At 37.5% G+C, this 24,834-nt stretch overlaps 1 protein-coding gene across 5 annotated transcripts in view; it reads left to right on the top strand.

The window, feature by feature from the left end:
- Positions 1 to 24,384, top strand: part of LOC763475 (coiled-coil and C2 domain-containing protein 1-like) — a 35,509-nt gene extending 11,125 nt beyond the window's left edge. For 2 of the 5 annotated variants that reach the window (XM_030996236.1, XM_030996234.1), the window contains exons 10-26: positions 3,923 to 4,175; positions 4,971 to 5,101; positions 5,722 to 5,778; positions 6,953 to 7,096; positions 7,799 to 7,857; positions 8,399 to 8,515; positions 9,207 to 9,280; positions 11,519 to 11,574; positions 13,521 to 13,672; positions 14,077 to 14,167; positions 15,036 to 15,170; positions 15,739 to 15,768; positions 16,158 to 16,219; positions 19,886 to 19,946; positions 20,710 to 20,836; positions 21,279 to 21,403; positions 22,309 to 24,384. In XM_030996236.1, coding sequence (XP_030852096.1) covers positions 3,923 to 4,175; positions 4,971 to 5,101; positions 5,722 to 5,778; positions 6,953 to 7,096; positions 7,799 to 7,857; positions 8,399 to 8,515; positions 9,207 to 9,280; positions 11,519 to 11,574; positions 13,521 to 13,672; positions 14,077 to 14,167; positions 15,036 to 15,170; positions 15,739 to 15,768; positions 16,158 to 16,219; positions 19,886 to 19,946; positions 20,710 to 20,836; positions 21,279 to 21,403; positions 22,309 to 22,332 — 1,698 coding nt within the window. In that variant the 3' untranslated portion in view covers positions 22,333 to 24,384. Of the gene's footprint in view, positions 1 to 3,922; positions 4,176 to 4,970; positions 5,102 to 5,721; positions 5,779 to 6,952; positions 7,097 to 7,798; positions 7,858 to 8,398; positions 8,516 to 9,206; positions 9,281 to 11,518; positions 11,575 to 13,520; positions 13,673 to 14,076; positions 14,168 to 15,035; positions 15,171 to 15,738; positions 15,769 to 16,157; positions 16,220 to 16,923; positions 17,465 to 19,885; positions 19,947 to 20,709; positions 20,837 to 21,278; positions 21,404 to 22,308 lie in introns of those variants that run through there. The other 3 variants (XM_030996235.1, XM_030996238.1, XM_030996237.1) reach the window with 3 other exon arrangements.
- The last annotated feature ends 450 nt before the right edge of the window (positions 24,385 to 24,834 follow it).

The following is a 24,834-nucleotide window of genomic DNA, read 5'->3' as shown; positions in this document are numbered from 1 at the left end:
TTGAATGTGTAAAACCCCTGAGCTTCTGGGGGCTCCGCCCCTTGGACCAAACACCAATTTGTGTCCTGCCAGTGTCACAAATATGGTATAACATTATGCTGATCTGACAGTAATTTATTGCCCAAAACCCCTGAGCTTCTGGGGGCTCCGCCCCTTGGACCCAACACCAATTTGTGTCCTGCCAGTGTCACAAATATGGTATAAATTATGCTGATCTGACGGTAATTTATTGCCCAAAACCCCTGAGCTTCCGGGAGCTCTGCCCCCATGACCTTACGCCAATTTATGACCTGCCAGGGTCACAAATAAGGTAAAAAATATGCTCATCTGACGATAATTGAATGTGTAAAACCCCTGAGCTTCTGGGGGCTCCGCCCCTTGGACCCAACACCAAATTGTGTCGTGCCAGTGTCACAAATATGGTATAAAAAAAATGCTTATATGACCGTTATTTATTGCCCAAAACTCCTGACCTTCCGGGAGTTCCGCCCCCTGGAACCCACGCCAATTCGTGACCGGCTAGTGTCACAAATAAGGTATAAAATTATCATCATCCGACGATAATTTGATGTATAAACCCCTGAGCCTCTGAGGGCTCTGCCTTTTCTCTTTCTCTTTTTTCTTTCCCTTTCTGCCCTGGGAAAAAAATGTGTAAAAACACGTTAATTTTAACTTTTTGTAGGAGTTAGGCCCTCCCCACTGGCGCTCAAGGGGGGGGGGGGGGTGCGATTTTTTTACATTTTCGAGGGCCAAAAAAAATAAATTAGTGCTCTCTTAGTGCCCCCCCCCCCTCACCCACTGAGCGTAATATTGGCCTTCACGATTTTAAAATTTCAGCACACTAAATTTCAAATTAATTTCAAATTTGGGCCCCCACCCCTAAGAAATCCTGGATCCGCGCCTGTATGTACCATATACGATCCAACTCAAGTAGGCACAATATTTCGGGCAAATTATTTGGTACGTAAATGGACATAAATTATGCATGATATGGACTAACTCCAGGAGTTCCTGGAGTTAGATATGGACATGATTTAATATTGCTTTATTTGATCTCAAATGGATTTTTCCTTGATGTTGAAAACATGTGTTGCGTTGTGATATTGCCTTTAGAAATAAAATGGTTAAAGGCGTTGCATAAAGCATTTGGTTGGACATTGTTTTGCGAATTTTAATAACCCAATAACAATAATTACTGTACAGGCCTAGGTAAAGATAAGTAGAGTTCGAAAAAGATTGTCATTGACTTTTACAGTAGCACAAGACTTAAGTTAAATCGTAAGGTATATAGCTCTTAATTTTTATCGTATTCATATCAGGAAGGAGTGCAGGAAAGGGACATTTAAACCTAAGTACAATTTGCCTTTCACATTAGTCCCGCGAGGTTTCTCTCAACAATCTATATCTAGCATCAAAGGGTGTCTCGCAGTCACTCCCCACCATTTAAATCGTGTGGCAATGGCCATTTGTGTATCGCTGGCCTGTGGCGAATATTTTCATATAGGTTCCATTGGGGTTTCCTTTCAAGCTGATTTAGCTCAATATTGAGGTTAGGGTATTTTAGGGACGTCTGACAAACACCCCACCCAGGTGCACCTGAAGCAGTTTGGGATTGGGGGAGGGGGCAAACATTCCAGGGGCGCACCTTTCAGGGGCAGTGGCGTAATGAGCAAAAACTTTTGGGGAGCAGAAGAAAAATCTGCACCAACCTCACTCTTACACGTTACATGCCGGCCCCGCGGAACGTTTTTCAAAGTGGAGTATTAACGATCAGGTAGAGCGGAGCGAGTGCAGCGTAAATTGGCGTGGGGTCCAGTGTCTTTGCCCCGGCGGGGTCAAGGGGCAAAGCCCTCAAGAGCTGCAGGGGTTTTAGGCATTAAATTACGGTCAGATAAGCATATTTAGATACCTTATTTGTGAAACTGGCAGGTCACTAATTGAAGTAGGGTCCAGGGGGCTGTGTCCCATGAAGCTCAGCGTTTAAGGCACTTAATTATGGTCAGATGAACAGACAGGGACCCGTCTTAGGGCCCTTGGTGAGGTCCAGGGTGTGGAGCCCCCGGAAGCTCAGGGGTTTTAGGTATATAATTACGGTCAGAAGAGCATATTTTGATACCACATTTGTGACACCGGCAGGTCACTCATTCTTTCTTTCTCTCTTTCTTTCTTTTTCTCTTTAACATACTTTTTTTTTAAAGTCAGGGGGGCTGGAGGGGGCGGGGTGGGGGTGGTGGGGGGGGGAACTGCCAATGTCCACATTTCCTGAAACATCCCAGAGTACGGAGAAGAACTGATCTATTGCACTCAGCGCTCTAAATCCTTTGAACTTTCTGCACTACTAAATGTCCAATCACTTGTCCAGTTAATATACAGATATACTGGCCAAAACCAGAGGAATATCTACAATAAAGCACCTTTTTGGCTCAAGATTTAAAAAGTTTTTCAAAAATTCAATTTTCCCATTTCGATTTATGGAAAATAATGTTTTTTTATAAAATTCAATTTTTTGAAAAAAAATCACAAAAATCATGTTTTTTACTTAAATTTGCGATTTTAATTAATCCCAAATTCTTTGAAATTGGTATCAAAATGTAGATAATTTAACTCTCTTTCATAATGACACCAAACCCATAGTGGTTCAAGGTTTTCTTAAAATGTTATTTACAAAATACTATTTTGTCGTCAAAAGGGCCACTTTTTTGGTGGGGGGCGTCCCCCTGGCCACACCCACCACTTAGAACATGCCAGACGGTCAATTTTTTATGTGGAGCTATGTGATCTTCACATCTGTGCACATGAAAATTGGTTTCCTTCCCAGCTAGGTTGACCCCCCTGGCTCCCGGTCTATTTGTAAAAGCTAAAATTTATTGGCTTTTCTCCTCCCTCAAATTAGAGGATTGCCCGCATTTTCTCCTGAAATTTGATATGAAGGTACATGATATCAAAATACAGGCTAAGTTTGATTTTGGAGTACGTAAGTCAAAGGTCAAAGGTCATAGCTCATTAAATATGCAAAAAAATACATCTGGTTATGATCGATAACTTCAGTAATGTTTGACGGATTTTAATGAAATTCGATATGAAGGTACATGATATCAAAATACAGGCTAAGTTCAATTTTGGAGTACGTAGGTCAAAGGTCAAAGGTCATAGCTCATTAAATATGCAAAAAAATACACATCTGGTTTCCGATCGACAACTTTAGTAATGTTTGACAGATTTAAATGAAATTTGATATGAAGGTTCTTGGTATCAAAACACAGCCTAAGTTTGATTTCGGAGTATGTAGGTCAAAGGTCATAGCTCATTAAATATGCGAATCTGGTTTCCATTCAATTACTTGAGTAATGTTTCACAAATTTTAATGAAATTTAAAAGGAAGGTACATGGTATCAAAATACATGTACAGCCTAAGTTCGATTTCTGAGTATGTAGGTCAAAGGTGAAAGGTCATAGCTCATTAAATATGCAAAAACACCTTATTTGTTCTGACGTACATATACATGTATAGGCCATTTGTACCCTGCCAGGGGATGCTACGCTTTGCGTTGACTTGTTGATTTGGCTTTTCTCCTCCTTCAAATTATCAACACAGTAATGATATTTTTTTCAATCAATTTTTCTAAACAAAGTGTAGGTATATGTTTCTGATGAAAAGGTTTGAATACATGGGCAGAATATATACTCTTTTGGGATAACCTACATATATTACTCTAAAAATGGTCAATTTACACTGTATATGGGAAACTGATTTTTTTTTTTTTTAAGTGTTGCCAAGTTAAGATTTGAATGGTTATCTATAATACATGCATTTACTTTATTCTGTTCTTGGTAGAGAGGTACAACAATTTGTAATTTAATTTTTGAATAAGATACTAAACTCTGCTGTTAAATTACGACAATTTTCTTTCGCATCACACAGCAATATGAAGACACCATGAGGAAACAGAAGTTGGGCAAGCCAGTCGATCTCTCCGAGCTACCCGCTCTTCCAGAGTTCCCTCCCTTTCCTTCTCAATCCGGTGGCCAGACTGCCCCACCAGTAGCCCAAGCCGTTGCCCCAGCAGCACCCCCTGCAGCTGCCCCGGTAGTTACGGCAGCGGCGGGGGCTAGTGCCCCTCAAGCATCCCGGCCCGCTCCCTCAAGGCCTCCAGCACCAACGAGGCAGATGTCAGGTGAAGAGGCATTAACCCTTTCCGGGCAATTTTTTTTAAAGGGCTGAATTGATCACATGCTGATCTTCAAATCGGCTACAATAACATTTTTCTTTTATTGCTGCATTGTGTTAATAAAAAACATCTCTGAAAACATTATACATGGGTAGAGACTTTCCAATACAAAAAAAGGATTTGAATGCTTATTTTCCTTTTTAGAATTCCTGGCATTAACCACAATATGATCATGCAAAGAAAATGGACATAGTTTGTGCATATTTTTCGTTCCCCTTTCGACTTTCTTGTACACTTTTTGGTTTTACTTGTCTTAGTGGCCACCTCTCTGTAAACGCCACCTTTCTATAGTGGCCATGTATTTTTATCTCCCTCAAAAAAGAAATGTGTGTCATAGAACCTGTCTAGAAAGGCCACCTGTCTACAGTGACCACTCTCTCTGTCTCCCTTTTCATCATCAATAGTGTTCTGTCAGTTTATGACAGGTTCAGTGACCCAATCAGAATTCTATATCAAGTGTCTCTCCCAGTGGCCTTTATAAACAGTTTCAGTGACCCAATCAGAATTCTATATCAAGTGTCTCTCCCAGTGGCCTTTATAAACAGGTTTGACTGTACTACTACTAATAATAATGTCTCTACCTAGTTTATGTGACTTCTTCTTTTTATTGGCTTGTTTGCAGCTAAAGAGAACATCGGCATCTTGAAGGACAGGATAACGCAATTCTTTTTAGACAGGTTTCACTGTACCTCTTTAATACCTAAGTCATCTTACATCTTCTTTTCATTGGCTTGTTTGCAGCTAAAGAGAACATGTACCAGCGGAACATCGTCGTCTTGAAGGACAGGATAAAACAGTTTAAAATGCTGGCCTTGGAGTCCAAGAAGAGCGGAGATATATATGAGGCTAAGAGGTTACTCAAGATTGCTAAGGTACTTCATCAACTATTGCTTTTCAAATTCTTGGTGCAATTATTGAGAATATTTAATGATGATGATAGAAATCGTTGTTAAATATTTGTTAAAGTACTTTGGGGAAAATATAGTTATATATTAGGGGAAAGTCTCTTAGATGAATATTTTTCAGTTCTTTATTATCAACACCAACATTTATAGTCATCATCATCATCATTGTGATCACCATCGTCATCCTAATCTTTGAGATTTTAGATCTCAAGCACCATCATCATCATCATCACCACCGCCATCACCGTCATCACCACCACCATCATCATCATCATCATCATCATCATCATTATCATCATCATCATCATCATCATCATCATCATTGTCCCCCTTACCAATCCAAATTCCATTTGACATGTATGTTTATTTATCAATTTCATCATCATCATCATCATCATCATCATTATCATCATCATCATCATCATCATTATTGTCCCCCTTACCAATCCAAATCTCATTTGACATGTATGTTTTTTATCCCTTTCATCATCATCATCATCATCATCATCAATTTTGCCTCAATTATATCCATCAAATGCACCACCCTTCTACACACGAAATGATTATTTTTGTAATTTTTTCATCAGGAAATCGAGCACATGTTAAGTGCTGCTGAAGGAGGCCTGCCTGTCAATCTCGACTCAGTAAGTGAACAAGTCTTCCCTCAATCAAAAATTCAAGAGAATTATGAAATTTCAAAGTTGTATAAATAGATCATACACAAATTTGCAACTCCTTGTCGTAACTTTAGAGGATCTCACCCATAACCTCTGTTCTTATAATAATAATAATAAAGGATATTTATATAGCGCACATATCCACCGAGCAAGGTGCTCAAGGAGCTCCGAATATTACCCGGCTCTGCTAGGCTGCCGATTTTGGCGCTCACAGCGTTCAAGGAATTCCTTCCTACCGGTATCCATTTAACACCTGGGGGGTGTTTCACAAAGATCCTAAGTAGAACTTAACTCTAAGTTGGACTTAAAAATTATGGACAGCCATCAGAGTCTTTAAATGAAATATATTCAACAGCAGAAATTCAAGTATTTTAGACTTTTTATTAATTCCACATCCAGAACATGAAATCTCCTTGATGATAGAAAATATGAATGATTTCAATAAACAATGAATGCCTTTCAAAATAACTTTTACAAAATATTTTCAAAGATGCTAATGGCTTTCCATATTTTTTAAGTCCAACTTAGAGATAAGTTCAACTTAGGATCTTTGTGAAACACCCCCCCCCCTGGGTAGAGAGTGGCAAATGTAGATTAATAATAACAATAATTTTGTATACCCAGGGTAGCCTCATCAGCTTCAATGCTGTTCTTCCTGAGGCCCCTGTAAGTATTATTACCCCAGTGAATGACAGGTACCCATTTACACCTGGGTGGAGAGTTTCTCTGTTCTTCGATAAATATATCATGAATTTCTATTTTCTCTACAGAAATGTATTTGTTACACGTCATACATTTAATTGTAATTATTGTTGTTATGTTTTTACACGATCCCTTTCTGAAGTAGGTCTAGAGTCATTCATCAATAACCAGGCAATCTGCTCTGAGATCTTTTGGGAGCCATCTTGGTACTCCCACCCCCTCTTTATTTAGACTTTTAAAAATTCAAATTTGTTGCTGTTGTTGTTGTAAGTCTGTCAGGTTATCTTATCATGTATTTCCAATAGATACCTAAGGTTCCTCAAAAGGATCTTTTTGGAGCCATTATGGTACCCCCACCCCCTCTTTATTTAGACTTCTTAAACTTCAAATTTGTTGTTTTTGTAAGTCTGTCTCATGTTATCTTATGTATTTTCGATAGATACCTAAGGTTCCTCAAAAGGAGCCCGAAGCCGTCTCCCCTCCGACATCACCGGAGCCGGAAGGAGGCTTTGAGACGGTTGCCGATGGCAACGCTCAGGAAGTGTACGCAAGGTTGATTGCCACCCTGCAAAAACAAATTGAGGTTTGTGAGCGATTTCTTTAAGAGTTGAGATGAATGCATTCTTTAGTTTTTAGTGAAGTGATGATAATTATTGAATTTGAGGAGAGAGAAAGAGAAGGGGAAAGGAAAATGGCTTTAGAGTTAGTTTAAGAGGTGAGAATTAATGCATTCTTCAGATTTTAGTGCTGTGATGATTGGTGTTGAATTTGGGGAGAGAGGGATGGTGAGAGAAAGAGAAGGGGAAAGGGGAATTGAAGAAAGGAAAGGTAAGGAGAGAGGGAGGGAGAATGAGAATGTATGAGAGAGAATAACATAAAGATAGAGAAAGAGAAAGCTAGGTTAAACTTTACATATCCTTGGTAAAAGGTGAGATTGAAAGCTCAAAGCTATTTAGAGAGGGCAAGAGAGAGAGAGGGAATTAGAGAGATAAAGAGAGAGAGAGAGAAAGAGAGAGAGAGAGGGAGAAAAGAGAGGGATACATAAACGCAATTGCAGAAGCAAGGAGCAGGGAAGGGAAACATGAAAAGTGGTCTTTACCGGCAGGTGGTCTTTATGTGCAGGTCCTTTATTGATTACAGTTTGCAATGAGAAACCATTTTCAAGGGAAACAAAAAGTGTGGTCTTTCTATACAGGTGGTCACTAAATCAGATCTGACTGTACATACATGTACAGTGTCCGTAGCATGCATTTGAAATTAATTAATTATATTTTCTCGTTCACAGGTATGTGAAGGGAATGCCAAGGTGTATGGAAAACTGGGCAACATCAAATCAGAAAAGAGGTAAGTGATGTGTGGTTTTACTGTTCGGGGCCCTGTTTCACAAAACTTGTTATCAAGAACAAGGTACAATAACTGTTACAAGCTACTGAAATCGTGGCATTTGATTGGCTGAGAGCAAATTTGTTCTGAAAATTTAGCATTTGTTATTGATAACAAGTTTTATGAAACATCATATTTTGATGAGAGCAAGTAAAAACTTGAAAAAAGCAATTTAGGTTTATACATGTACATGTCACTGGTGTTAAAGTTCAAGGGTCACGCATTTGATATGACACAGCACTAATGTCCTTTGTACCTATGTTATTACCAAATGAAAAAAGATGTCATTCAGTCACTCAATAGTGTCTGACAATGAAGTCTAGCAAGTAAACGGGTTTCCTTGCATAATTTGAATACTAGGACACTGCTAATGTTTAAATTTCACAAATGGGACATACATGACATATTCATAATTCCTGCAAAGTTCTACAGAATTTGATGTTGGCTTCAAAAGGGACATAGTATCTTTAATATCAAGACTATTTTGCTTTGTTGTGGACAGGTTTCAAGAATTTCAGGACTCTTGTCAACAGGATCTCGACTTGTTGATCTCCAAGCAGTCGAGAGGGGAAGCCTTACCCAGGCACCATTATGAGCAGAGAACACTGCCCTCTGTCAGGTCAGTCTAGAGAATATTTAATGATTTATATACGTAATAGCATTATTTGATTATTTATTTATTCATGTAATCAATGTTTTTGTATGGTCTAGACCCTGTGCTATAAACAATTGATATTAATCACAGGTATTTCACTGGTCATTGCTGGAGGAGCAAGAATGAAATCATTTCACAAATGCTCTTCTGGGAGCCTCCAAGGGGCAAACGCACCAGAGGTCGCCCAGCAATGTCCAGGTAGAAAAGACACCTGTCTGCCAAGGCAGGAACTCCCAAAGATCATGGAGAGTAGAACTGAATGGAAAAAGCTTGTCAATTCAGTGCGAGTCGCTCGACCCAATAGTAGTATGTACATAAGAGATACATTAGGAGACTGCAAACTTGCCATTGATTGAGGACTTGCATTTGATTTGGATCAATCGCAACTCTTTATAGGACAGGCCCTTGTCTTTGTCAATTAAGCTTAATACATTATTATGATACTGTAAAATAGTACATGATGTGGTTCAAGTGAGGTTAGAAAAATGGTCTCTATTTCCAGGTGGTCTTTAAACTATGGTTCTTGTAATACAGATTTCAATGAAAAGTACTGCGCAGGATACACACAATCGCAACGTTGTGTCTTTACAGCACTTAAGAGTATCATTTCTTACCTATCAATTTATTATTCTTGTTGTTATTTTCTGTCAAACAGACTTTGTCCAGATGTCAAAGAGAATGAGGCTGAGATAACCATTGTGCAGGGATTGCAGCTGCACTGTCCCAATGGTAAGAGAAAAAAAAATGCTCCAGATGTGTTGGTATTAGACAAACTAGGAATTAGATTGACTTGAAATTAGACCAAATGAGCGATAGACCAAATTGGTAGTAGACTTATTGGAGATTAGACCAAATGACTATTAGCCTACATGGTCATTAGACCAAATGGTTATAAGACCATGTGGATAGTAGACGGGCCGGGTATAGACCATATGGGAATAGACCAAATGGGTAGTAGACGAACTGGTTGTAGACTAAACGGCAATACACCAGCTTTAACTGCCTGGATTTGGAAACGGGGAACTAAATAATCCGGGGGCGTTTTACAAAGGCTTTTTTTAATGACAAATGACAAAAATCAGTGACAATTCTGCTGATAACCAATCAAAAGCAAGGATTTCATCTTATGCCAAAAACTGTCATTTGTCACTGATGACAAGTTTTGTTAAACGCCCCACAAAACCTGCATGTCTTCTTCCCTGTTACATATGTGACCCGGCACCACAAAACCAACAAAAAGTCGCAACCAGCGATTCTCCGTAATCAGCTAAAATGTCAATTTAGGTGAAAAAAATAGATTTTTGTTTTTTTGCATTTTCTGAAAGAGTGGTCTTTTCTGTACCTAGTATCAAAATTTGGAAGTCTAAAACATAGTAGAAGATGTGTTTTAAACGGTTTTTCTAGACCAGTTTTTTTCGCACAGCCTTCGGTCTCTTCCAAAATTTGATCACTTTTCCCGAGCGAAATTATGGTAGTCCGGAAATGGTCGGTCGTTGCTAACGGGTCGTGCTACGCGGGCTGTGATTGGTCCGTTATAGCAATCAGTGCGGCGCGCCATTTTGTTTGTATCCGCTTTCACATCCGAGTTCCAGATTTGCGTTCGTCTTATATTCTCCGTTAACGACTTCGAGTAGCTTGATTGTACATCACATATCCAGAATTTGTTGATCAAGAGTAAGAACATTATTATATTAAATATAATCATATAATCTCAAATGTATAAAATTTTTATACATTTGAGAGTGACAAGTTGCGAAAAAGTCTACAACGTCGTTACAATGCCAGGTTTTGTACGTGAGCAGAGCCGTGGGATGGTACCGGGGTGCACCAACGCAGATGCCCGGGTAGCTCGGGCGGTCAACGAAGCGATGATGCGGGGGCTAGCTGCGGGGGATCAGGCCAACCTTACAGCTTTGCTTACTGAACACTTCGGGCAAGACAGCGACGAGAGAATTCCTGATAATGTGGTTACAAATAATTGCCCAGATGTATACAAAACAAGATAGGTGACAAGCAGTGTTATGTAAGGGGGAACAAAAAGACTCCGGGTCCACCATGAATAGGCATTGTCTAGTGCAGGTGTCTCGGCACTATGTTGCAGTTCACTTAATCTGTCCAATTACAACTCTATACATTTACAACATAATAACTTTTGAAAGACTTAAGTCCACACATTGAAACCTCAGAAACATAATGAACAGACTATGTTTGACCATCAGGCCAACTTTCAGCCTAATCTGAAAATCTCTTCATAGTGGTTGCTATGGCCTTTTGATTCACCCTTCTATTGATTTCCCTGTGGTTTGCTTGCTCCGCATGCTTGAATAGCCCCAAACTTTAAAGCTCTCTTTCTCACAATTTAATACCAGTAACCTCCCTCACCAGCTCTTTTCATTCACTAAATTGAAAGGGTTAGGAAGCTTCAATTTGGACAAGTAATATACCATTTTAATGAGGAGAACTTCTTCTTTCATAATCAGATGAAATCAGGAAAATAATTTTTTGCGACATTTTGGTGGTTTTGTGGTGCCGGGTCACATATAATTGATATTTAATCATGCTTCTAAACAATAATGCCATTCATAGATTGTCATTACTCTATGCCCCATACCATCTAAAACTTTTGAGATCAACTTGATTACAAATAAGTTCAGCCAGAGAGAGAAGGGGGGGGGGGGGGGGTGAGGAAGAGAGAGAAAGAGGGGAAGGGGGGGGGGGATGGAAGAGAGAGAGAGAGAGAGAGAGAGAGTGGGGAGGGGGATAAATGAAGACAGTTTAAAAGCAAGGAATAGAGAAGTAGAAAAATTTCATTTGTCACAGATGCAGATTATTGCGCCATTGGGTTCTCCTATAAAGATGAGCTACATGTTTGAAACTGTGTCAATCTTCTACATGTATACTTTAATGAAACACAGGAAATTCCAAGTTATTATGATTCTGATTCTATTTTTGTCATTTCATTTTTAGAAAAAGATTCAAAGGACATAGACACCTATATAAAAGCAGAATTTCCTTATCCATCGGTAAGTTATCATAATAATAATAATAATAATAATAATCAAACGGTGCTTATAAAGCGTTTTCCACCAAAGTCTCTTAGTGCATTATGCAAGTCAGGTGTGCTTGCTTTACATTACTTTGTGTACCAATGCACAGATAGTCTTGAGTGATGATGTAAAGAAAATGCAGATTCAAATAAAAACATTTTTCAAGTGTTTTTAACTTAAAAAAATATACCCCACCACACCCAAAATAATTATAAAGTTGATGCTTCCAAAGCAATCATATTCTCATGGAAGGTGCTCAAAGGTGCTCCAATATTACTCCGGCTCTGGCTAGGCAACTGCTTTTCGTTGCTCACAGCATTCAAGGAATACATTCCAAACGGTACCCATGTAACACTTTAGTGGACAGTGGCAAATGTACATTAGTGCTTAACTGGGGCTCATACATGCATCTCTAGTCAAGTTTTTTAAAGAGAAAGTTCAGTTCTGGCCATGCGATTGCATTGTGAAAGAAACATTGTGGAATCGATCAGAAAAGGTTGATCATCTAGCATATAAGTATTGGTGTGTACTGCAAGGTTCTGGAATCATAAAAATGATAATAAATTTGGCCCAGTCTTGGTAGAGTTACAAGCACTGTACACAGAAAGATATATATGGGACTACACGAACATGTGGCATACAAAATCTGTCCCGATTTTGATGATGTAACATGCCATATTTAGAATATTAAGGCATCTGAAGAGCCATGCTTTTCTGGGAATTTGTTTAATCTGATGTTCTTCCACACTTGCATAATAACATTGATAACCCTAACAAATCATTTGTCACCTCTCCCCAGAACACAACCTTCTCTTTAACCCTTACTGTACTGGGGGGGGGGGGGGGGGGGGGTGGCCTGGGAGGCCCCCCCCTCGACATTTTCAGAGATCGCGCCGCAACCGCTCGGAATTTCGAATTGTCGTTTCATGACTTTTTTCCCTCAAGTCTTTTTGATACCATTTTGATACCATTTTCGTCAAAATCGGATATACCTGTAAGGTGTTACATAATAATTAGTATGCGCATGTCATAAAAAAAGTGCTATAATTGCATATATTCATGTACAAGCAGAAATGTGAAGATATGAATTGATATCAAATTGCTTTTATATGTTTCTCAAAGTAACTTGATGTATTTCAGAACAAAAGAATACATTAAAAATAAAACAATAGATATAATAAGAAATAAAAAACAATGAAATACATAAGAAAATAAATAGTTGAAAATCGCATTAAATTTGCATAAATTATCATTATTAATTACATCAAATAACTATTTTGTGTTAGAAAAGAAGTTTCAACGTTACAAAAGTGGAGTCTGACAATTTTTGTAATGATTCTAGTTCCCTGTATATTTCTAGATTAGATATTCATGAATGCGTAATTTGCGTATTCATAATTTATGCAAATTAACCTATGCATTTTCAAATATCATAGAAATAATGAAACCTCATGAATTTGAGATGAAGGAAACATTTATTCAATACATTTTCAAGATTCTTCACAAGTCTACGGACAAATATGTAGAGTTTTCTGTAAAATGCATAAAATTAGCATTTTGCATAATTAATTAGGCTTTAACGACAAAAATTTGCATATTAGGAAAAAACTAATTATACCATCTTGTTCCTTACGTAAATATCTACAAACATGCAAATTTTCGCGTTCATCGGACATTCGACGGCCGAGATCATAGAGGGGCCTCCCAGGCCCCCCCCCCCCCCCCCCCCCCCCCCCCCCCCCCCCCCCCCCCCCCCCCCCCCCCCCCCCCCCCCCCCCCCCAGTCAGAGAGTGCTCGAAATAGCCCAGTACAGTAAGGGTTAAACTGCTCGACTACGACACCTCTACGGTGTCACAATGTTTTTTTCCAACCTTGCATTTATCCTGATAGCTTTTATTTCTTAATTTTGTCAATCCGCCCAGGACGAGCCCCCGACCCATAAGACAGGATGGGCGAAAGGAGCCGATAATCCCCAGTACAACTTGAGCTACACCGTGGAGATCAACCGCAGCTCCAGGACTTTCAACTCGGCCATCAAAAGGAAGGCAATCAAACTTGAAATCATCTACAGCAAGTTAGTATCTTTATTTGACTGCTCTAGATAATGACAGTGTAATGTGTGTGAGAGAGAGAGAGAGAGAGAGGCAGAGAGAGGCAGAGAGAGGGAGAGAGAGAGAGAGAGAGAGAGAAAGAAAGAGAGAGAGAGATAGCGGTGGCAGACTAGAGAGAAGATAATTTAGTATTTAGTATTTCATATGTACTTTGTTTGCTTGATAGAGAGAGAGAGAGAGAGAAAGAGGGAGCTGAACGTCTTTCAACTCAGCCATCACTAAAGATGAGATTTGAACCCACAAACTCTCGGGTAATTTATCAATATTCCACATTTTAGCACTTTGAAAGGTATTTTAAGGCAATTTCGCTCATCCATTGATCATTAATGACCCTTTGATATGTTCTTTTGTTCTTTCATTCATTCAGAGGCTTATTACGAGGACACAAGACGTTAGGAACAGCCAGCCTCAAACTTGCCGAACTAGAGAACAAATGTGAACTGCACGAATCAGTACCGGTAAGTATACCGAGTTTGGAAATGATCACAAGGACATTGAATGCGTGGATAGTAGTAGACGTAGTACATGTATTGGTATAATAGTAATAGTGATGTTGTAATAGAACAGAAAGTGGTAGTGGTGGTGGTGGTGGTGGTGGTGATGGTGGTATTGGTATTAGTAATGATATTAAATATTGGTGGTGGTGCTTGTGATGATGCATACCAGCCAACTGTTCCTGTTTCCTATTTTTTTCACAAAAGAATGCAAAAGCAGAATTTGGCTTGTTTTACCTTGTGCCGCGATTTGAGAGTTTGCGTATTGCGTGCGTTGAATGGCTGCACGATCGAGCAACGAATTTGTATTAGCTTTTTTGTACAAATTTACCACGTATTGCCAGTAACACTGCCTTTGCATACATGGCCATGGTAAGGCCGTGCGATCGGGTTAAGGTACAGATTTCTTATTTTCAAATGCTGGCAGGTATGGACTGACGGTGGTGGTAATGGATGGGGCGGTTGTGGCAGTCGTGTTAGAAGTAGTAAGAGCAGTACCAGAAGCAGTATTAGTAGTAGGTAGTTGCAGTATCAAAAGTAGCAGAAGTACCAGTAGTAGCAGTAGCAGGAGTAGGTCGTAGTACTAGTAGTAGTAGTACTGTATTCAATGGTTGTGGTGGTGATGCTGGTGGTAGTAGTGGTGGTTGCTGAAAACAGCTTTGAATGATCTTAAAATGTTCATGATTCAAAGAAAAGGACAGCATCCTTATCTATACCGGTACTCTTGTCATTTACATGAATAACTGTGGAAAACACAGCAAGATATATTGCACGAGGAATCTTTCATGGCTTCATCTAAAGTTACATTTTTTCTCTCTCTTCAAAATGCAAGCTGATGGATGGAAGGAGAGAGATCGGAGGAAAGATTGAGGTCAAAGTTCGCCTTCACCACCCCCTGTCAGGGTTGAAGGAAGACTTTGTGAAGGAGAAATGGCTTATCATCGACAGCGTTCATAAGAAAACAAAGGTATGTGACAAAGATGCTGTTGCGTCAGGTTATATTTAGTTTTGTAAGCTACTATTTAAAGGTATTATAAGATGGTGAAGCGGATCCTAATCAAACAACTGGTTCAGAGCGTACACGTGACCTGTCATTTATTCTGCCTAACACGTAATTTTACTAATTTCCGGTTCAGTAAAATTATGTCATAAAACAAATAAAACATCATCTTATTAAACAAATCATACACATCATTTTGTTCAGGCATTATTAAAATTACCCACACTTGGTACCTTCAAAACAGTCAAAACACCCTTGGCTATTGCCTCGGGCGTGTTAGACTCTTCCAAAGGTACCTTGTGTGGGTAATTCTTACGAAAGCCCTCACTGATGTGTATTATTTGTTTACTATTCTTTGGCTAATGACCAAAATAGTCATTAAAAATGTTGATTTTATCAAGATAGCTTTTCATTGCTTTTGTCAAACTTGGCACTGATTGGTCATTTTTAGGGTTCGATTGAGATTCGGTATACATACAGTTTTACACGTAGTATAAGTAGTTACTTATGATTTTGTTTTGTGTCTCACACCCAGATATCAAGCCCTCCAGCTGCAGCTTCTCAGGTAAATTTCATTATCGGTTTTTATTTTTGGATTTAAAGCCTGTCTGCACTACTTGTAGCTACTTGCGCCCTCTATATAGCGAACAATGCCGTAACCCTTGGTCCCGACTCCCCCATGGTCCCTTTTTTCTTATGTTAATTGAGAGCTGATTTGATGAGATAACCACCTGTCGGTGACTTTGCAGGGAGGTCTAATCCCTCCTGGCCAAACTAGTGCAGGTAGGCTTTAAGTTAGTATTATAATCATTATATTACTTTTCATATTATCTTTCAGGACCTCAATCAGAGAGAAATAACATTTCAGAAATTCAATATGAATTCCTATTGCAATTTCTTTTAAAACGTTGACAATTAATTTCCATCATTTTTGTTTGTTGTTTCATGTACAAGCAGAAGCAATCTCCATCAAAATCATCTTCAGGTGGTGGCAGGTCGTCTGGAAGCGTACAAAGGTAAGCTTTTTAAAAATTTATTTCTATTTTAATCTCTTCCTTTAAACCGATCCAGGAACTAATATTCACAGGCTGGCATTACATTACAAGTCTAATGAAAACTGTTTTAGCAACCAACTGAATGGAAAGACCATGGCCTGAATTCACAAAGGAGGTTTAAATTTAACCCATGGTTTAAATCTTCATTCAAAAGTTCAGGGGGAAAAAAAATGAACATCAGAAAATACATAATTGAAATATCTTGAAAATCTCTGAGAGACTAGGTTTTTTTTCTTGATGGGACCACCTGTCTATAAAAGCCACCCAAGGAAAACAGAAAAAGTAGCCATTGTAGACAGGTGGTCTTTCTAGACAGGTTCTACAAACTTATTTCTCACTAGAGAGAGACAAAATGCATGGCCACTATGTACAGGTGGCATTTATAGACAGGTGGCTGCTAAGACAGGTTTGACTGTACATGTAAATCCTATGTAAAATGTAAAACATGGTTGTTATTTGACCAGGCAAAGTCCTTTTTCTCAAAGCAGACATTTTGCTTGTCATTTCATTCCAAAGAGTTGTCTGAAATGGGATAATCTTTTTGGGTGTGCTGTGCTTTTAGAATATAAAAACAAATATACAACAGACACAAAGTATCATGAGTGTAATTTGTGTTTTTGTTCATGTTTTTTTGCTCCCTGTAATGTCCCTGTATGTTCACACAGAAAGAAAGATTCCAAAGTATGCGAGATCACCTAGCTTTAATGAGAGATTGCATACATCATCAACATGACATTGCAGCTGCTATTAAACTTTAAAAACAAAAACAAATCTATTAATCAGAAATTGTACTTGTATTTTACATGGGAATCAAAACTATTTTACTTTGTAACTGGTACCATGTATATTAAAAAAACACACCACAGATTCGACTTTGAAGGTAGCAAAGTGTAGACATCATCATTGACATTGCAGCTGCTACCATTACAACAAAAATTAACATATTCGTCTTTCAATCAGAAAGTGTATTTGTATTTTTTTATTTGAGTCAAAATGATGGTTAATACATTGTAGCTGTATATGAAGAAAAAAAAAACTGACATGCTTCTATAGCAGGTATAGAGTATATGAACTGAAATATGTAATGAGGAATATCTTGATAAAGCATGTGCTAATATAGATCCCATCTATACATCTTAAAGGGATCGTTTAACAATGTTACATCTGAGATACACGGCCCTATGTGTTATCAGTGTCTGTGATATGGTGTAATATTGAAGCCTTAAAAAAATTGCGCTTCAAAATGATCAAGAAGTGCGTCAAAAAAGTAAAATTCTTTGAGTGACCGGTTTTACCATACTCGTTTCCCCCAATTGACTGTAGTGTCATGAAAACGGTTTTCAAAATTTGTAATTCCAATCATAAATATCTTGATAATCAGACAGGCGATCGGCTTGTAAAAGTCATGGGGTTCCTGACTGACCTAAAGGTTTATAATTTTCATTGCATCATGAGCTAAATCCAGAATTTTGTTTCAGAATTTGAGAGAAAGTTACCGGATCCCTTTAACCCTGCCAGGTCAGCATTTATTGTTCAGACTAAATTGATCACACATTGTTCTTCAAATTGGCAACAGTAGTAGTTTTCTTTCATAATTGCTACATTGTTAAAATAAATGTAATGTCTCTGAAAATAATATACATGGGTCATAATGTAGTGTTGAAAAATTGAAATAATGGGAGAATTGATGGAAAAACAATGATTGTATCTCCACATGTTTTGAACATTTATGTCTTTATATTTCGAGTGAATTTGATTGTTGCTAGTAGATGTGTGCATTTGTTTTAAACAAAATTATTGGTTCATAAAAAATGTCTCCTCTGTGTTATATTTTTCCAGATTTTTATGATCCTAACAAATTAGAAAAAAATCATCAGTTTTTGTGCAAATACGATCACATGAAGGCCTGCATGTATTTTCAATCATTGAGAGAGATACATGCATTATAGTTGAAAATAGTTTAAAGAATTTAGGAATTAAAGGAAAGATTTCACAGGTACAGGAGTAGGATGACACCAACAAATTGTTGGTGGATGAAGAAAGAAGATAGAATTAAGAATCGCATTTTAGTTTACGTTGACTGAGCATAAATTAACAACAAAATAGTTTGTAAAGTTACATGTTTGGGAGTATATATAAACCATTCTTAATATATATTTATTTATCATTTTAAACTTACGATTATTTAATCATATATCTTGTGTCACTGCCTTTGATTTGTACTGTATATTCAGTACTAGAATGTCTGTATCTTTTTGCATTATTAAGTTGAATAAAGTATGTTTTTGGTAAAGAAAACAAAATCAAGAAACAGCCCCATTTTTTAATCAGTTAGTGTGGTGTCATGTGAAAAATTGGATCTAACATGAATGAGCATCTAAAGAGTTTCTTCCAACCTCTTAAACAACTCATTACTTTCAGAGCTTTCTTCACGAATGTTGCTTTTATGAAAATTAATACATTTATTAGTACTCTTTGTCATACCCTTATACTTTTTTATACTACATGTATCTCTGTATTCTTCCTGTGTGTCCTCTCTCTCTCTCTCTCTCTCTCTCTCTCTTGCTTTTTAATACTCTTTCCCTCCCCATCTTTATCTCTCTCTCTCTCTCTCCCTCTCTCTGTTGCACAGCAGGATTTAAAAACAAAATCTTTGAAGGCCTTTTCTGCAAAAGCAACAAAGCGATGAAAGGAACAGCTATTGTTGAAATCCAATGAATTCAGACCCATCCTTCTTTTGTTAATCATAATTGCATTGCTTCTAATCAATGAAATGTCATGCCTAATTTTCAGGCAAAGAGAGGGGTTTATTGCCGTTTGGTCTACAACTAATTTGTCTAAATACCCAATTGGTCCATTCCTATATGGTCTACACCCAGCCATCTACTATCCACATGGTCTAATAATCATTTCATCTACTTATCATTTAGGCTAATAGCCGTTTGGTCTAATCTCCAATAAGTTTACTACCCATTTGGTCTATTGCTCATTTATTCTTCTTTCCAATCAGTCTAATACCCAGTTTGTCTAATGCCCATTTTGTCTTCTATCCATATGGTCTAATACTAATTTGATCATAAACAATTATCAAATTCTCATTAGAAGTTATAGATGGTAGACAAATAGGGCATTGGACAAACCGAGAATGAGACTAACTGTTTATTACACTAAACGAACAATAGACCAAGTGGGAAGTAGACTAATTGGAGATTAGATCATATAATAATAACAAAGTCTTTTTTATATACATGTAGCGCATAATACAAAATTCTCTATGTACTTTATATGGAAATTAAACCAAATTACTATCAGCCTAAATGGTCATTAGATCAAATGATAATTAGACAAAATGATTATTAGACCATGTGGGTAGTAGACAGGCTGGGTGTATACCATATGGGAATAGACCAAGAGAGGGTCTCCCCCCCCCCACCACCCACCCCCTACCCCCACCACCCAACTCCATGATGGAAATATTGACTCTCAGACATTGGTAGTAAAATAATCAATATCTTTAAAAGTAGACATTCTTCCCCCCCCTGCCAAGAAAATATCTTCTTTTTCATCTGAATACATGTACTTGTTTTCCTGTCCATATCAGAAAATCTCTGTTTATTGTTCCCTTAGAACATCGGCTACTGACTGCGTTGAAATACTCAAATGGGAGATTGGAACGCTCAAGAAAAAGGTCAGTTCGCTTGTGTTTTTATTTTTTAAAACTTTCATCTGCATGTAGTACAGCTTCTGTTTCACTGACGCGTGTTTGTTCACCATGATAGTGATATAGATGCTGGTTAATGTGAAAATGATGATGATTGAATGATTAATTGATGGATTTATGAGATGAAACTGAATAGGCCTGTCTTCATCAGTTTGAGTTTGCCATATAACCGCTATTTTCAGACTCGGGATATTATCCCGAAGCTCGAAATTGCATTTTTACCAGACCGATACGCTCATCACAAACTAGCTCGGACAGGCGCAAATTAGCCCGCTATTTCCCGAATTTGGCAGATTTTAATGAAGTTTAATGTGAAGGTACATGATATCAAAACACAGCCTGAGTTTGATTTCGTAGTATGTAGGTGAAAGGTAAGTGCTCATTAAATATTCAAAAAAATATAATTGTGTATCCTAAATGTGGTTTTCTTCCTTGTCCAGTAATATAAAAGGATAGTTAAATGGCGGTAACTTGTTCTGACTTAAATAGGCCATTTGTATCTGGCAAGGGGATGCTACGCTTTGCCATGAATTGATATAATTATGACATTTTCTATTAGATTTGATAATTTATACGTTATATGTTATATGTTATATCTCTGACGAAGTTGCTTTGATGGCCATGATTTTCCCAAAAGACCATGATTAACAAATGAAAACTTAGACCTTAGACCAACTTCCTTTGTTTTAAACATTAAATATCTGAATAATATATCTCGTTATCACGGTAGATTGGTGACATGCAAGCGCACAAGCAGCAGGTCCCTAATGAGTTTATCATGAGCTACAAGGCCCTTCAAGAAAGATTACAGAAGCTACAGACGTTCTTGAAGGAAGGCGGATCACAGGCTAGATATGGTATGGTACTAGGGCTGTTCACATAAAGCAATTGAGTTATGGGGCATTGAAATTCTATATGTCACTTTCAACCAGTTTCTCACTGTGTGTCCCCCCCCCCCCCCCCCCCAAAAAAAAAAATAAATAAAATAAAATAAAATAAAATAAAATAAAATAAATAAATAAATAAATAAAAAATTGATAAAAGAAAAGATAGAGATTATCACTATCAAACTTAACACTGTTGAAATTTACCACCAGCATTTTTTTTTACCATGTTTAATTTTCTGTTTTTTATTTTTATTAAAATAATTAACTTTTACCAATACAGAAATTTATAAAGACTGTCTCCCAATTTATGTCCCTATTAGCAAAAGAGATGCTCCATTCCATGCTCCCCCATGCCCATTCCACAACCATAACTCGCCAACCCTCACTCTGACCTTTGACCTTTGACCCACAGCCTATGTCTCAAGGTTACAAGCCTTGTCACCAAACCTTCTAGCCCAGGCCAAAGAGTCACTCCAGGCAGGTCAGAAGGACAAAGCATCCATGTTCATGACCAGGAGAAAACTTGTGGATGCTGAAGTAAGTTCACCAACAAGATTTCTTGTTAGGCGATAACAAAAGAGATGTTGTATTGCCCTTCGGGACCGACCCAAAAGTCTTAAAATCTATTTTAAAAAATAATACCGTTTGTAGAAAAAAATGTTTAATGATAATAAAAAAATATATATTTTGTTTGTTTAAATGGGATATAAATGCATAAAATCATCAAATTATTCCCAAATTCTTACCCATCTTCTGCCCAAGTTTAAAAATCCTGCTGGCGTAAACATGCAAGTAGACCCAGCCTCGTGTATGTGTGTATACCATGCACTGCACCAGCTAGTAACCAGCAAGATTTTGGGCGACGTTCCCGTTTTTCAGTTATTTAGGCGACGGTCAAGGGGGAAAAAAAGTAGGAAACCCAACTGACCGACCCAGGTCCTGGCACCTAAAGGGCAATACAACATCTTCTTCTTTTTTTAGTTCTTCGGTTAATTCCCTCCTATTTTTTAAAAATGTATAGAGCACTGTCGACAACATATCTTTTGATTACTTTTAGGTCGCTCATATCTGTTCTTGAAATTAGGGCATGGACAGAGATTTGACACAGGTGCAACCAAACTCTGATGCAGTACACATCAAAACCTCCAAATGCAAATGCAACAATTTCTGAAATCAGTAATTTATATCGGTCATTTTACTTGTGTTACCTACACCTGTGTGAAGTTTGTGAAGTTTGTACACCATCAAATACCACTTATTGACCCAGCACTATGTGTGCAGACTGAAGCATTGATCCCAGGAACTCCTGAAAGAATATCTTTAAGATTTGCTTAGTCTGTAACCGTTTTACTGTGATTATATGTGCATATAATAAGACATTTAGAATACTGGTATTCTAACTTGGCTATTCTTTGAACATGTGCTTTGTTTCAAATTTCCAGATTGCTTCATTATCAAGAAGATAGAGCGCTAAGGTTTGATTGAAGCATCTTGCATCGGATGAAAACATTATGGAAGTAGTTGCCATGAATCCTAAGGGGAGCAAGAAGAGAGTTTGGATAGTGCCCTATTGTGAATCAGATGTCATGGTCATTTTCTTAACTCATATGTGAATGGATTTTAGCTGCATTTTAGAGAGAAAAAATCAGACATTAAACTTTGTTTCAAGAAAACCTGGTTGGTTAGTCCCTGCTCCCCCTCTTTCTCTCCCTCCCCTCCTCCCCTCCCTCCCCCTCCTCCCCATCCTCCCTCATCCTTCCCCCCTCCTTAAAGCCCCAATGCACTACTTTTTAGCTAGTTGTGCCCTTTTTATAGCAAACAATGCCTAAGCGGTGACCATTGGTCCCGCCACGATCCCATTTTTCTTATGTTAATTGAGAGCTAGGAGGTCTAATCCCTCCTGGCCAAACTAGTGCAGAAGGGCTTTAAACAAGTAAATTATTCTAGGGACAGTGACAAATCCAGGATTCTGTTGCCTGGCTGGGGGAAAGGTACAACTACAAAAAATCTCTTTTGTAACTTGAGTTCTCCTACATGGCTCAGAAGGGTTGAAAACAATAAAAACACAAAGGAGCAGGCTTGTACTTGTACCTTGTTTTTTCTTTATATCAACGTTCCATTGTATATTCTTTTCATTTAAAGCATTATATTCATATAATCCAGAGAGATGTATTTATTTGCAACACTTTCATGAGATTTTCCATGAATTCTTGTGATAGCTGTTAAAACTGTATTTTAGTTTATGTGTATATGAAACACATAATTTATGTTGATGCCATATTAATGATACCAATATTTTACTTGTATATTGTTGTATAGATCTTCTATATTCGGAAGTTGTGATATTAGTTTTCTACCATTAATGTAAGACACTCAATCATGAATTTGATAGGATTGCCAAAGATTGTTTATTTATGTCATAAAATATAGTTTATTTATTGTGCCTCAATGAGACAGAGAATTTTTAGTAAATTAATATGAGCTGGTTATAGGATTTATACAAAGTTTAGAATCATCTATGAATTCAGTTTAATAATGAAATTTGTAAATTTATGTTTAGATATGGACCAAAGTATGGTTGTACGCTCACAGTTTATTCAGAGCAGAGCTAGCTAGTTTTACAACATAAGTTCAACACTGCAAGCACTTTTCCCCCCATAAATTTTATGATATAAAAAGAAGAGTGATTTCAAGTTGGGTGTTAGTGTTTAGAGCAGTCAAGAGCTCTTAAATCAAGCTAAAAATTTGCTGATGAATTTAAGAGCCTGATACCGATATCAATATTGATAGCTGGACACTAACACCGAACTGGAAATCAACATTTGCTTAATCCCTAGAGGCTAGTGTTAGTGAATAGGACATTTGTACGCAAAATATTAACACCAACCAAAAAGATCGGTTAAGCAGACGACAATATGCTAAATCAATAACACGTACTAGCCACCGGAAGTTGACGATATTCAGAGGTCAAAGCCTTAACACCAGCTGATTTCCATTTCAGTGTTTAGGACTGGTGTTATTGTTTATTAAACACTAACACCAGCCCTAAACACCCAACTTGAAATCACTCAATGTCAGGGTTCTTCTCTTATTATTTTTTGTTCAAGGCATGATTTCGACTGATTTGACACACGGTGGAATAAGTATATTTGATTCATATTTATGTATAACAGATATACAAATCATGTTCATAGAATATAACGTTAAAAGTATTGTATTGTCTTTCATAATTTGCTTTTACACTTACCGGTATATTTTCATTTATTTTTCATTTGTCTGCTTGTCTGTTTACTTTAAAAAATTCTAATTTCAATTAACACATGTCTTAAGTTTTTGTATACCGGTAATGGTTTTTTTCTATTATTGTTGTTGCAATATTTAACAGGCTTTACACTCTTTCTTCTTTTTTAAACCAAAAAAATGTTTTTAATAAATAGTATACTTAGATGAATGCTTTATTGTTGGAATGATCACAAATAAAAGTGAGATCCTGACTCAAAGATCTCAAATAAAGGAAACATTGGTATTAAATTCATATGTATCCGGGAATCATTTACATATGTCATGATCTATCTATATTGTAGAAAAATTAGAAACTTATCAAATATAAAAATTAAAGGTTATTGTGATAGATAGAGAAAAAAAGAATTAGTTTTAACCGAATAGGAGAACAATAATAAAATATGAGAGAATAAAAGGAGAATAAATGCAATATTGTGAGAGAGAGAGAGAGAGAGAGAGAGATACATAACGGAATATGAGGAGAATTAATGCAATGTGTGTGTGAGAAAGAGAGAGAGAGAAAAGAATGCATATGAGAGAAATGAAACGATGCGTTGTGAGCTAGAGAAAGAACGAAAGAAGAGAAATTATCCAGACTGGCTTTTTGGCCCTTGTTCTATTGGAATAAATAGAATACCACCCTCACCCCGCCTTTAGGTTTAGAAGGGAAAATAAGATTCCAAGGA

The sequence above is a fragment of the Strongylocentrotus purpuratus genome, unplaced genomic scaffold, assembly GCF_000002235.5.
Source record: "Strongylocentrotus purpuratus isolate Spur 01 unplaced genomic scaffold, Spur_5.0 spur5_scaffold_3, whole genome shotgun sequence".
Taxonomy (NCBI): domain Eukaryota; kingdom Metazoa; phylum Echinodermata; class Echinoidea; order Camarodonta; family Strongylocentrotidae; genus Strongylocentrotus; species Strongylocentrotus purpuratus.
This window is presented reverse-complemented; position numbering and strand designations above follow the sequence as displayed.